General features: G+C 43.4%; 1 protein-coding gene across 1 annotated transcript in view; it reads right to left on the bottom strand.

The window, feature by feature from the left end:
• LOC126336598 (putative uncharacterized protein DDB_G0271606) overlaps window positions 1-13,593 on the bottom strand; it is a 486,990-nt gene extending 473,397 nt beyond the window's left edge. Inside the window, exon 1 of the mRNA XM_050000463.1 lies at window positions 13,328-13,593. Coding sequence (XP_049856420.1) covers window positions 13,328-13,369 — 42 coding nt within the window. The 5' untranslated portion in view covers window positions 13,370-13,593. The remainder of the gene's footprint in view (window positions 1-13,327) is intronic.
• Window positions 13,594-13,996: the final 403 nt, after the last annotated feature.

Here is a 13,996-nt window from a genome sequence, read left to right as displayed (position 1 = left end):
ACCATCTTGGAGGAGTACCTTGAAACAGAAGCTATCAGGAGAATGGAGTGGCCTGCCTGTTCCCCAGACCTAAACCCCATCGAGTACGTCTGGGATGCTCTCGGTCGACGCACTCGTGTCGCTACACGTCTTCAAACCCCTACAACACTTCATGAGCTCCGACAGGCACTGGTGCAAGAATGGGAGGCTATACCCCAGTAGCTGCTCGACCACCTGATCCAGAGTATGCCAACCCGTTGTGCGGCCTGTGTACGTGTGCATGGTGATCATATCCCATATTGATATCGCGGTACATGCGCAGGAAACAGTGGCGTTTTGCAGCACATGTGTTTCGGGACGGTTTTCTCAACTCATCACCAATACCGTGGTCTGTGTCGCGTATATTCCCTATGTGCTTATGCTATTAGCGCCAGTTTTGTGTAGTGCCACGTTGTGTGGCACCACATTCTGCAGTTATCCTTAATTTATGAGCATGAGTGTATAATAAAGTTCCGTGAGACGAAAAAGATTCTGTCCGCAAATCAGCACGGAGTTAAAAGGCATCGCTCTCGCGAAACTCAGCTTGTCCTTATCTCCCATGACATCCTGCAAACAATGGATGGTGGGAAACGGGTATGTTCCGTAGTGATAGATAACTGGTGCCCCACTGAAGCCTGTTAATGAAGGTACGAACATATGGAATAGGTTCCCAGATATGTGATTACCTCGGACATTTCTTAAGTAATAGAAGTCAGTCATTTGTCCTCGATGGCGAGTGTTCATCGGTGTCCGTATCGTTGGGTGTGCCACAGGAAAGTGTGTGATGAAGTCGATAGAATCGCTGTTATTCTCTGTATACATAAATGATCTGATGTGTAGCGTGACCAGCAATCTGCGTCTGTTTACTGTTTGCTGATGATGCGCCGGCCGGAGTGGCCGAGCGGTTCTAGGCGCTACAGTCTGGAACCGCACGGCCGCTACGGTCGCAGGTTCGAATCTTGCCTCGGGTATTGATGTGTGTGATGTCCTTAGGTTAGTTAGGTTTAAGTAGTTCTAAGTTCTATGGGACTGATGACCTCAGAGGTTAAGTCCCACAGTGCTAGGAGCCATTTTGCTGATGATGCTGTGGAGTACGGGAAGCTGTCTTCGTTGAGTAACTGTACGAGGATACAAGATTACTTAGACACGGTTTCTAGTTGGTGTGATGAACGGCAGCTAAGTTAACGTAGATGAAGAGGAAAAAGAATCCCGTCACGTTCAATCACATCGTTAGTACTGTGCTGCCTCGCTTCACACAGTCATGTCGATTAAATATCTAGCCATAAGTCTGCAGAGCGATACAGAATAAAAATAGAGTGCAAGGACGGCAGCAGGGAGGGTGAACTGTCGACTTTTCACGAATTTTAGAGAAGTGTACCTCATCCACAAGGAGACCGCATGTGGAATGCTAGTACCACCCATTTTTGACTACTGCTCGAGTTCTTAGGATCACCACCTGGTTGGATTAAGGGAAGACGTCGAAGCAATTCAAAGGAATGACCGCTAGATTTTTTTACCGGTAGGTACGAATAACAAGCAAGAATTGCGGAGATGTTTCCTCAACTCAAATGAGAATCCCTAGAAGGAACGACGTTCATTCCGGGAAACTCTACTGAGCGAAATAATATTGAGAAAAAATTGACAACCGGCATTTCCAGCTGACTGCAGAACGATTCTACTGCCGACAAAGCACATTTCGCACAAGGGGCCAAAGATAAGCTAAGAGAAATTAGGGCTCTTACGGAGGCATACAGACATTCCTTTATCCCTTACTCCATTTGTGAGTGGAACACGAGAGGGAATGACTAATAGTGCCATGCACAGCACGGTGGCTTGAGGAGTAATTATGTAGACGTAGATAAAATGGTAGCGAGGCCCACGAGAAAGACAGACCGCGGCGCGTACGTCACGATGGCAGTCCTGAAATCGCTCGCTCGCTCAGCTCAGCACACAAAATGCGTTTCTAAACCTGTTAACTCCCATCAGGGCGTGTAAGTACTAACGAAAATTGCATCATCCACTGGAATCTGCAGTTATGAAGTCTTACTGTTTAACAGTACTACAGCAAAATTTAATTGAAGATCAGTACTCGATATAAGTGGTATAACGGCTTGTTTATAGCATTTAGTCTCTTCTGCTAAGCAGTACTCATTACATGCTGGAAGTGGTGCCTCAACTGATAATCATTTTAGCACGATTTTATTTTATTGTACGCCAGTACAGCCGTAACAAATTATACGTAAGCCCATGGACTTCCCATCATTATAGGACTAATAACAGTAAGAGTCCATAATGACGGAATTCAGTAGAAGATTCAGTTTTCGTTTGTACGGACACGCCTAGTTATGAGTTAACAGATGTAGAAACGTAGTTTGCCTAGTGATTTGAGCGAGCGAGAGATGGCAGGACTGCCGGCCGCGGTGGTCTAGCGGTTCCAGGCGCTCAGTCTGGAACTGCGCGACTGCTAGGGTCGCAGGTTCGAATCCTGCCTCGGGCATGGATGTGTGTGATGTCCTTTGGTTAGTTCGGTTTAAGTAGTTCTAAGTTCTAGGGTACTGATGACCACAGATGTTAAGTCCCATAGTTGCCAGAGCCATTTGAACCATTTGAACCAGATCGCAGGACTACGTTCGTGACGTACGCGCCGCAGCCTGTTTTACTCGTAGGAATCGTGCTCATCGTTGTCAGTGTTACATTTAGCTCTACTTCTATGATCACACGTCTGACAGTTCTGCAGACTGTGGCTACAGGAGCATATAATGGTGGAATGCTGTCTGTATCTTCAGTTCCCACGTACATTTGGGAAAGTCAGTCTTAGTGCACGGTCATTCACTTTTTCTCTCGTCACACTCAACTTCCTGTGGTTTGCACGTTCTATCAGTGGATTCGTGAACCATGTCGGCTTTGTTGTTGGCAGCAAGCACTGCCAACCTGTGCATGTCATCATTTTCCTGGCTGGAATGCAAGCGTTCAGGCGGTAAGGCCACCCACAAGTGCAGGCCCTCGGACAAGAAACAGAAAAGTATTATGTATTAAACGCAACTTGTAATTCTACAAAAATTTTTGCTATTTACTATATTTTTAGTCTTTCACTTCGTTCTCCGGAAATCAGCCGAGATATTTAGAAATTGATGAGTGTAAACACATAAATGTCTTAAGCAAAATGTACGCTGGAGTGTGTTGGAGCTGATGACACCCATGAGCTTGCATTCGTACGTGCACACATTTGTCTCTTTCCACTCTGAAATTAGAGTTTTGAGTTAAGTGTACTTGATGAGTGTAGGTGACTGTAATTTGTGAGTATATATTGTGCTGTATGGTGATGACGAGAGAAAGGAAGCCTCCACATAGCCTATTCTTCCCTAGTAGCACCAAAGGAGCCGCCGGGATTGACTTCCCCATCCGACGGACAATGACTTCACTTACTGAGGCGCTGCGGAGTGCCTTGCAATTTAATCACGGACGTATGCACCAAGTCTGGTGATCAGGTACATAGCGCCATTGCCTGTGCACTCCTTGTTGGCCAGATAACTATGCTGAAAGTTTCTTCTATCACCGAGTTTATAGCCAAATACCACCGATTCGAGGCCTGTCTTAGCAACCTCGGCTGTAGAGGTTGATTCACTGGCCTTATGAACCGAGGTAGAAGATTGGTGATTAAACGACTTCTCGCTACATCTGAGCGAATATCACTTAACAGGACTTTGTTGACTGGTCCACGTTACCTGTTATTCCTGCTAAGCGTGCTGCGTACTTCTTAGAGACTGTAACCTCTGTTGTCTGTGAAAGGACGTGGTGTCAAGACGATGTTAATGTTCACGTGCACATGAACAGCACATAACCCCATTGTTGGATTGAAGGGGGAGGTCCTACGACCATGGCCAGTGCGATCGCCGGATCTCACATCTCTGGACTTTTTTCTTCTAGGGTCACATCAAGGCTTTCGTATATTAATCCCCCGTGCAAACTGATAAAGTACTGCTTGTTACGGTCCAGGCTGCATGTTTCTCGGTACAACAGACAACAAGGACCTTTGAGAGAATGCGGCGGAACTTCATGTGCCGTTGGCCATGTGCCATGAAGGCATTGAGACTGGCGGTAATTAGTTTGAACAGTCACTTTGAGTTACGTTCTTTTCATGCGGTGTACGCTGTGCACGTCCATAACACAATAAATATGCATTTTCGAACATTGGTTCCCTATCTCAAACCGAGCGAGGTGGCGCAGTGGTTATCACACTGAACTCGCATCTGGGGGGACAACGGTTAAATCCCGCCTCCGGCCAATCAGATTTACGTTTTCCACGATTTCCCTAAATCGCTTCGCCGGCCGCTGTGGCTGAGAGGTTCTAGACGCTTCAGTCTGGAACCGCGCTGCTACTACGGTCGCAGGTTCGAATCCTGCTTCGGGCATGGATGTGTGTGATGTCCTTAGGTTAGTTAGGTTTAAGTAGTTCTAAGTCTAGGGGACTGATGATCTCAGATGTTGAGTCTCATAGTGCTTGCAGGCATTTGAGCCCTAAATCGCTTCAGAAAAATGCCGGGATGGTTGCTTTGAAAGGGCACGGCAGACTTCCTTCGCCATCCTCCCCTAATCCGATGGGACCGTTGACCTCGCTGGTCCGCTACCCCGATCGCTGTTTTGTCCGCTACCCCTATTCAACCAACTAACCTATGTCAAAATAGTCGGTTGTGGACCCACTGTCACCCGTTTCAGTTTGACCCAAAAGGTTTGAGACACCTTGTGTAGGGCGAGGAAAGCATCAGTTGTGGAGCGATGATTGGGAAGGATACTGGGATGTCGTGTAGTAGTCAGAGACAGCGTCATCAGCACAAGACAGGGTTTGAAAGGGTTCTCACTGTGAATCTTCGTTTGACCGTTGGTCGAATCATGCAGTTCTGTAGGGCATTCGGATACGACAGTACCCTGATGAAGGGCTCCATGTCGAGCAGGTTTATTCATTGTCGAGGTTCCGACAGACCATGTGAGCCGACCACAAGGAAGCTTCGTCATATTACGCACGAAGCATCTTTCAAGCACTTCAAATCTGCGCCTGCCAAGTCAGAACAAGCAGCGGACTCCCGGAAACTTTCTGTGTCATCCAGCACCATTGTTCAGAGGCTAGCGGCAGCTAGACTAGGGTGCTACCGCCACATGCTAAGGCTGCTGACAACACCACAAAAAAAAAATGGTTTCGTTTCAACTGGTGCCGTGACCGGAAGGCAAGGACTGGTGATTAATGGGGTACCAGTGTGTTCAGAGATGAGAAGAGACTCGGCACTACTATGGTAAACTTGGTCTGCTGCTAAGCTCAAAATGTTTAAATGTGTAAGAATCTATAGGGGACCAAACTGCTGAGGTTATCCGACCCTAGACGTACACACTTCTTAAACTAACTTATGGTAAGAACAACACATACACACCCATGCCCGAGGGAGGGCTCCAACCTCCGGTGGAAGTCAACTATGGTGGCGATCTGGGGAGAGGTCTCATTCTCGTTTACGAGAGGCACAGATGTCTTGTTGTGGGTTGCCATCTCTATAACTTCAGGTCACGGTGTATGAGGGAACTCTTGACTGCACAACGTACATCACGGAAGCACGGACGTCTTGCGTCCTCACGTGTTATCTCTCATGTGACGGTATCTTGGTGCCATTTTTTAAAAGAAGATTGCTCGTCTACTTTGGCCACCCGTCTCTATGAACTATCTGCGTTATGTTGAGGTACTCCAAAGAGAAGCAGGAAATCCTGGTATGTTCCCAATAGAACATGTGTTGGACCAGTTCGGACGTCAACGAAGTCTTAGTGTAAGGACCAGTTACATCAGTGTTGGGCCATCTGGCCTCAGGAGAGAACACAACGGCTTTATGACACTCTTCCCAACTGAATGAGGCCAATGGTGGTGCCACGTCATAAAGTGGTTTCATACTGCCAAATGCCTTGTTAATTTGAGTCGATTTTGTAATCAGTGATATAACACTACGAAACTTCTCCCCACGAGGTTTCATTTCGTTTCCTCCTCCTACTTGCCTCATTTTTTTGGTCAGACATAAACACGTGAGGACGTGGATGGAAGGAGGATTGAAATCAAAAATGTCTCTTTAAATCTGAAGGTATCGACATTTTTCTTTCACTCTTTTATGAGTACGATGGGTTTCTTATGGTACTACTCATGAGTAAAAAGCCGTGTCCCTTGCTTAGAGAATTTGTTGTAGGGATCCTCGTAAGTATAAGTGCGAAAACAGTTCAGCACATTTCAGCAGTCACTCTACGCTGCGTTGGAGGCTGCTGCAAGGGCGTTGTCGCAGCTGGTATTTCTGCCGGCCGGACAACTGCGGCTGTGGAAAGTAGCGCAGCGTAGTCCAGGTCCTCCAAACCGGCGACACCGCGTTTCATAACCTCTTTCGTTACAAGTGAAAGAGCGATTATGTCGGCAATTGCGTGTAATTTCCTAGCACGCGCCTCTTATTGACAACTCTGACCTCTGGAGTTTGCCTTTATCTTTCGTCCGTCAAACGCCAAACGAACTTTCTGTTTCCTGCTAGCTTTCCCGTCTGCGGGAACGATGCGCTCTGCGATATCTTTTCAGTCTCAAACGAATGGCTTTCATTTTGTCCGCGGCGGTGTGGCACGTGTTAAGGGCACTTATTAGTGAATCATTCTGGGGACTACATGGTTTTTCGAACTGAATCTGCAAACTGTAGGTCGACGTCCTCGTTGTCTTAGATCTGTCTGCTCCATCTTTACGAATTTTATGTACGTGTTTCCCTTGCTCTGCCTGTGTCTCTTCTTTCGAATTGTAGTTCATGATCTTCACCTGTAGTCTTCAGTAATTCGTTCTCTTCACATAGTATTTCCGCCTATCTCTGCATTCGAGCTGCATCCTCATTAGAAGCAGGTACCCCACTTCACAGTTTTTTGTATAACGCTTTAATCTCCTCAAGAATCTCATCTCTGCTTCTTTTTTACCCAACTCGCGATTTTCTACTCACCACGCCTTTATGTGCTCTAATTCTTAAGTCTTTTCCGATCTGCACCTATAGTGTAACGCGCAACGCCCTAGTTTTCGAGACAGGGAGGTGATCCATACGCAGATTCAACACGCGCGGCGGATTAATGACAGTGTCCTGGTACCGCCCTCCAGCCTATGGTTTTTAGGCAGTTTTCCACGCTCGTTTAGACAAATGCGAGGCTGATCCCCGAATTCCAGCTCAGATTATACGATACACGAACAGTTAACATACGATAACACACAGAATAAAGTGTACACGATTGACAGAAAGATTGTCCCCCCTCCCCCTCCCTTAGGTTAACTTGTCGTCTGTGGTGTCGGGAAGAGCATCCGGCCACAAGACTAAATTTTAAAATATAATTCTTAAATCCTGACGAAGTGGATGGCATTCAACATGGGATGTACTCGAGGGAAGAGAAGAACAATTCTTGAATCTTTTCGAGTTTCGTAGGTTTTTTATTTATTGTTCTAAATGTTGCTAGAAGTTTGTGCAGCTTTTTATGCATGTTATTATCATTATGAAAACTTGTGTCACATCTAAGATGTTTAAAATGTAACGATTACCCAATTATTTCGAAGCTGTTTACTATGTTCGGTCATAGTGAATATTTACCTGGCCATAATTTTCTTCTTACAAAACGAAGTGTCAGGATTGTAGCCTGTTCCTCACATATTTGGTTCACCCCACATTTGGAGGTCATCTTCGCTTTCTAACAATATAGCTTTATCATCAGAAAATGGTAATGCTCTTAGGTTAGTATGTTCTTACCTAGTTTAGTTCCTGGATATATATCCAATTTCCATAGAGTGTCGTCAACACAAATGTTAAAAATGGCGGAATAAAGACAACGTTCCCTTCTAACTGATTTTTATCTCATCTGTTCTTCCCCTAAGCCAACGTGTTGCTCTGACTGATCCTTACTGGAAAGGTACTCCAAACAAAATACTACACAATTGATTGTTCTACACACTATGCTATTTTAATTGGTTGCTTTTGGATTGATAAAGGTTACTCAGCAACAACGGTGAATAGAACACATCGCGACAGTGCGACTAATAAGCGTCATTGTACACGAACAGTGCCATGCCATGCCAACTAAAAATATCCAATAGTTCATAATCTTGATGACATTTACTTGCACATATAATTGAGTAGCTATTTCTTCGAGGATCATTATTATAGCTCGGACTGTCTATCAGGCAGTAGTGGTATAACAAAGTGTTGTTTAAACATTACCTTTTTCTCGCCATATTGTTCCAGAACTAATCAGCTTATTCATACTGTTTTTTGCGTTTTTTCTCAATAATCTAAAAGCGTTTTCATTGCTTTTTAACATGCAATGTTGTAACGCCCTGCTATCTTTTCTGTATGTACTAACGTTAATGTGTTATACTGATATATACTAATGCTTCAATATGTGTTAACTATATGGTATCCACAGCAAATGCTTACGAAATGATAGAAATCACTTACTTTTCAGTCCAACCTGACGAGTTCCCTTATTGATAGCTTAATGTACGAAAAATAATCATAGCTTTTGGCACAATGAAACTTTATGTATTACAGTCCAATGAAATATAATAACCAGTAAACAAAAAAACTGAGATTTCTACTCATGCTGTTGAGGATAATACCGCATTCCGCAGATCCCAAAAGAGTTATACCAACCGCCCACCAAGACTAGATATAAGAAAACAGGTAATAAATTTGTGAATTAGATTAATAAGAGTGAGTGTGAATACATCCGAAACCCTTAAACTAATAGCATAGAATACGAAGAAATTCATGTCATCATGAAACCAGAAAGCTAAATAAAATAGTGATTTTCCGAAACTAGGTTCACAGACTACTGTCATTGAAATATTAAAGCTGAACAAACAAGTCAGCCGAGTTGGTACCTCTAAGTTGATTCGAAATCTTCCTCGAAGTCAAATTAGAACAGTGAAGAAAATTCAGTGAGGTTTAAATTATGCTGTTTATATTCTTCCTTATCAAACATATTTCCTAAATTACAAATAAAAAAGCGCTGACACTTTTACTACGAAACACTTCAATGGGTGACAGAGTAATATTCTACGGTTTGGACATCCGTTTCACTTTGATAGACTTAAACTACCATTTCGAAAACCAATTTCATGGAAATTTCGTCTACTCGCACTGACACATAAACTGAGCATGGTGAAGTCTGTTTAATAAATTAATAGACAATAACAGACTATCGCCAAACATTTGGTAATTTCACATTCGCTGTACTGCTGGAGTTACATCAGCATTTCGGCGCAACAAGTTCAAGGGCATATTCCTTCTCTGGTATGCTCGTCCATGTCGCGCCTCGAGCAAGTCTCATCCAGTTGCTCTGAAATGTTGAACAGTTACGCGTGTGGCAGTCGTCGTGGCATATTATGCCGCTGACACGTATAATATCTGAGCAATCTTGCGCGTCTCATTTGTCAAGAGTTTTTTCACTAGACGTGGATTTCGCCATATCCTTTTACGTTGTGCAACATCTAAAAATTCTTAGTAGTCATTTAACTAAAACGATGTGGCCAGCAGTAGAGGTGCAATTCTTAGTAGTTCAGGTATTACATTGAAAGGAAAAGTAGTACATCAGAAGCCAATACGGATACAAAGTGAGAGTAATGCCTTGAAACATAACCGTCATGTAAATCTGGAATATGTATCCATTGGTAAGGCCGTACTCCTGAGTTATTGCACGTTTGAAAATAAAATGAAGCAGAAGAAAAGGAGTAAAAACAAAGAAAGGAATACTACACGTTTCTTTTCGCATTACTGAATGTTAACACGCCTTGAGCAGTTCATGGTAAGTTGTTTCAAAGAAACAATTAAATGAATTATGTCTGTGAACAAAAACTCGTAAATCTCCGCATCATATAGAAAAAGGAAAAATTCTGGGGCGATCAATACGTCAGGATCGCTGGGAAGGATGGAATAGGGAGGGTCGACCTATGCATGAATGGAAGAAGCCTTCCTTGAGCTACAGATGTTACACAGAGGAGCAGGCAATAGAGGTACGATATCTGTTATTAATCAGTGTTAAGTGCGGAATTATGCAACTGAACTCCGGTATGTTAGCGAAAAAAGAAAAGTATCGCTACTGAAGTTACACAGCCAGTCACTGTTGTCGATTTCATTGAAATAAGTGAATAAGAATTTCCCGAAACTAGCGTAATACTTAATGCTTCATGCAATTTTTAAACATTGTAACGCAGTGGAATTGATAAAATGCGTTTCGCGTACACTCTGCAATCTTCAGGATCCTACATAAGTGTTTCGCATTGTACTAGGTGTTTTTGAGTTGAAAATAGCTAACTTTCTCCCTGGGTGTTTCGAAGGATTGCACCTCAATCTTCAGGTGTATTTATTTAAAGTAAAAAGTCAAAGGTGGTTTGTACGTAGGACTGTTCTGGATGATCTATGACCCTGTCTTCCAGATGTCACAGGCTGCTTTTCGAGTCGTATTTACACCTCACTACGAATATTTTCTGTACAACCACTGAAAGACCACCTCTCTTGTGAATTAAATATGCTGGTAGACAATGAAATTTTTAAAAAGACATTGATTTCAAGCTTGGAAGCTCATCCTGCTTCACAAATGGATTTCTGAATAGATGTTTTCTGTATACGGTTGTTACACTTATCAAACTTTGCTGTAGGCGAAGAACTATAAGACATGTAGTTACATAAATATAGTTATGATATGACAGAAATTGTGACTTATTTGTAAACTTTATGAGACGATGCACATCTTAGCGAGATGCCTCGAATATGGTCCACGAGAAATGGAAAAAAATTTAAACTATACTGCCACATTCTTTTATTGTCGCACACATAGCAGTGTAACCGGTTTAGAGCCCTTAGTAAGTTATCATCAGTTGCTGTGTTTAAATAGGAAGATAAAATAGGATACCATAATACTAGAACACGAAACTGCAAATCAAACTAACCTGAAGAAGCTAGATTTGTAATTTTTGTTGGTCTTGACGATAGTTTGATTTGAAATTGAGTTTCCTATTGTTTCGCTATACAGTTTCTTTCTTTTAAGCACACCATCTGATAATGACTTACAAACAAGTCGAGACCGGTTATGATAAGTACGTATGTGATCCAAGGCTGAAAACGCAACGAAAGAGTTTCGATGCAAGACGGTCATGCTGTTTCCTTTATGGTGAGTGCCCAGTCTGTACCAAAGGCTGCCGAGAAAAGTTGTATGTACAAATTAACTTGACTTATTAATTAAAATACATCCATCTGACGATTTATTTGTCACTTTCCGAAACGCCAAGTGTTAATATTAATAAATGTGACTCGTTACGGACACTTTTACCTACATTTAAAATTGAAAGCAATGAAGGTTAAGCCTAACGTAAGCTGTTCTTATTTACAGTTAAAAATTTTCCGCGCTACTCCGGTTATCGCAAGACACAGTATCACCATGGCCGACTGAATCATGGTACCTCCGTCAATACGAAGAACCACCGGTATCAGTTTGTGGTCTGCGTTATCTTTATCAAAATTTGTGATACGATTTCAACAAAGAAATCCAGGTATATAAATGACTATGTTTGTAAGTCTGCTGACACCTTCCATGTCGCGTCTAGCTGTCGTGAATGTGGTCCACGATATACGTAAAAACTTAAATGAAACTATAACAAGTTGCTCAGAAAACTAATAAGTAAGAATTTCTCTCGTCCTCTTGATGATAAAAGTATAACTCTTTGAAAGGATTAGTGGGAAGGTCAGTAAATGTGACTAGTTAGAGTTACTCGTGTTTACAACTGACGTTCAAAGCATTCTCGGTTACGTTTAGTCCAAAATTCATGTGTGAATATTTTTCCCCCCTCCCCGTCATCCAGTTTATGTCGTTCTGGCCGACAGAATAATGGTATGGTCACTGGTAGTTTTGACAAAAGACGCTGACGTACTTGTTGACGTAGTTGTCAAGTGCAGCACCTGGTGGGAGCGCCGTAGAAATTACGTGCACAGATGGCGTGGACTCGGTAGCAATAATTACATGTAGTGTTACTTTACTTGACATAAACGACGAAGAGTTCTGCCGTGGCACACACAAGGAATATGTTAACATCTTTTGACATGAGGATCGTGTCCTTTTTAAAAGGAACGACATGCATTGGCACATTTCATAGTAAGCTATCGCTTGAAAATGACACAATAACACGAATATATATATATATATATATGCAGGACTCTGGACACGAGTAAGAAGAAAACAGAAAATAATAGCCGTTTAGCACTTTACTTCACGTAAATGACGAAGAGTTCTGCCGTGGCATGTACAACGAATATGTTAATATCGTTTAACATGAGGATAGTGTCCTCTTTAAAAGGAATGACATGCATTGACACATTTCATAGTAAGCTATCGCTTGAAAATGTCACAATAAGGCGAATCCTCAATCATGGTGAATATATATCTATTCTATGATTTTTAAAAGCGCAGGACTCTGGACACGAGTCAGCAGAAAACAGAAAATAATAGCCGTTTAGCAAATTTTCTGAATTTTCGCCAGGAAGAGTGGCATTGTCAAAGATGAACTTGAAACTAATTATATTGAATTTCGTAAAAGCTTCTCCAATGCTGAATGCCTACTTCATTGAAAAAAAAAAATGTCTTTATCAGCTAGTCATCTAATATTTGTCATCACATAAACAGATCTAAATGTTTCATCTTCACCGCATACTTCTATTTAAGTAATAGAAACTAGTTTATCTTAGTTTTTACGACTCTTTGGATTGGCGTAAACAAATGATTGTGAAAATATTAAGCTGCAGTGTACGTGTTACTGCGCTCTGTGTGCCAGAAAATGAAATTACAACGAAATTGTAAGCAAATGCTTATTATGTAATGTACACACTACATCACATTAATCTTCCCGAACAGGTATCAATCCCGAAACACAACCTCACTGGCACGCGCAGCAAGGGAAACGAATCTCACTTCATGTTAATTACAATATAAAAGTAATAGCGAATATTCCTGATGATGGCACCATGCTGCCGAAACGCGTCGCGCTAATGAGATATGGGTAGTAGGTGACTGTTGCAGAATACTCTGTATTGTTTCATTACAACCTTTTAATACTGTAGCGGCCCTCAAATAACGTCCGTATAAATTTAAGACGAAGGTTTACCCTGCGTTGTTGGTGGCGGACTCCGCTTGGTGTAGGGTGGTATTTTGACAGTGCTACTGGCTGGTGGTGGAGGAACGTCAGAGACAAGCGGTGTCGAGTATAAGGAGACGAGAGACGGTGACTCACCAGCAGGAGAGGCAGGGCGGCTGCGACGAGGGTTGGCCTCATGTCGTCGTGGCGTGCGCTGTCCGGCGCTGCTGGTGCTCCTCGCCTCGCGTCGCCTGCTCGCTCTACGGGGAGCAGCACCAGAGCATGGCACGGCCGCGGCGGGCTCACACTGACTGCCGAGCGCTCGCCGGCGCGCGCCTGCCGCCGCGCCGCTGCCCACCAGCGGCCCAGGCCACCAGCTGGCCACGGCAGCGGACCGGCCGCTCGGCGCAGGGAGGGGCAGCCGCAAGGTCGCCCCCAGCCTCCAGCCCTGTCAACTACCGGCCGCTGACGGGCCTTTTCGCGGCGTGTCGGAGCCCCAGCCACCCTTAACCATTTCGCTAACCTGCATACGCCTCCCACCACGCCGTTCCCCTGATGTTGTCGAGGTGTACAGGGTGAAAAGTATTTAAACCGACAAACTTTGGGAGGTTGTACGGAATATCAAAACAAACATGTTTCCCTAAGGTTATTTTTTCCTATGAGGATTATTGAAACCGGTGGAGGCCGTATTACGTTCTTCAGTTGTCAGAGGCCGTATTACGATCTTCAGTTGTTGCTGTTGTTGTTGGTCTCCCTCTACGATTTTTGCCCTCCACGCTGCCCTCCAGTACTAAACTGGAGATCCCTTGATGCCTCAGAACATAT

The sequence above is a fragment of the Schistocerca gregaria genome, chromosome 2 (assembly GCF_023897955.1).
Source record: "Schistocerca gregaria isolate iqSchGreg1 chromosome 2, iqSchGreg1.2, whole genome shotgun sequence".
NCBI lineage: Eukaryota > Metazoa > Arthropoda > Insecta > Orthoptera > Acrididae > Schistocerca > Schistocerca gregaria.
This window is presented reverse-complemented; position numbering and strand designations above follow the sequence as displayed.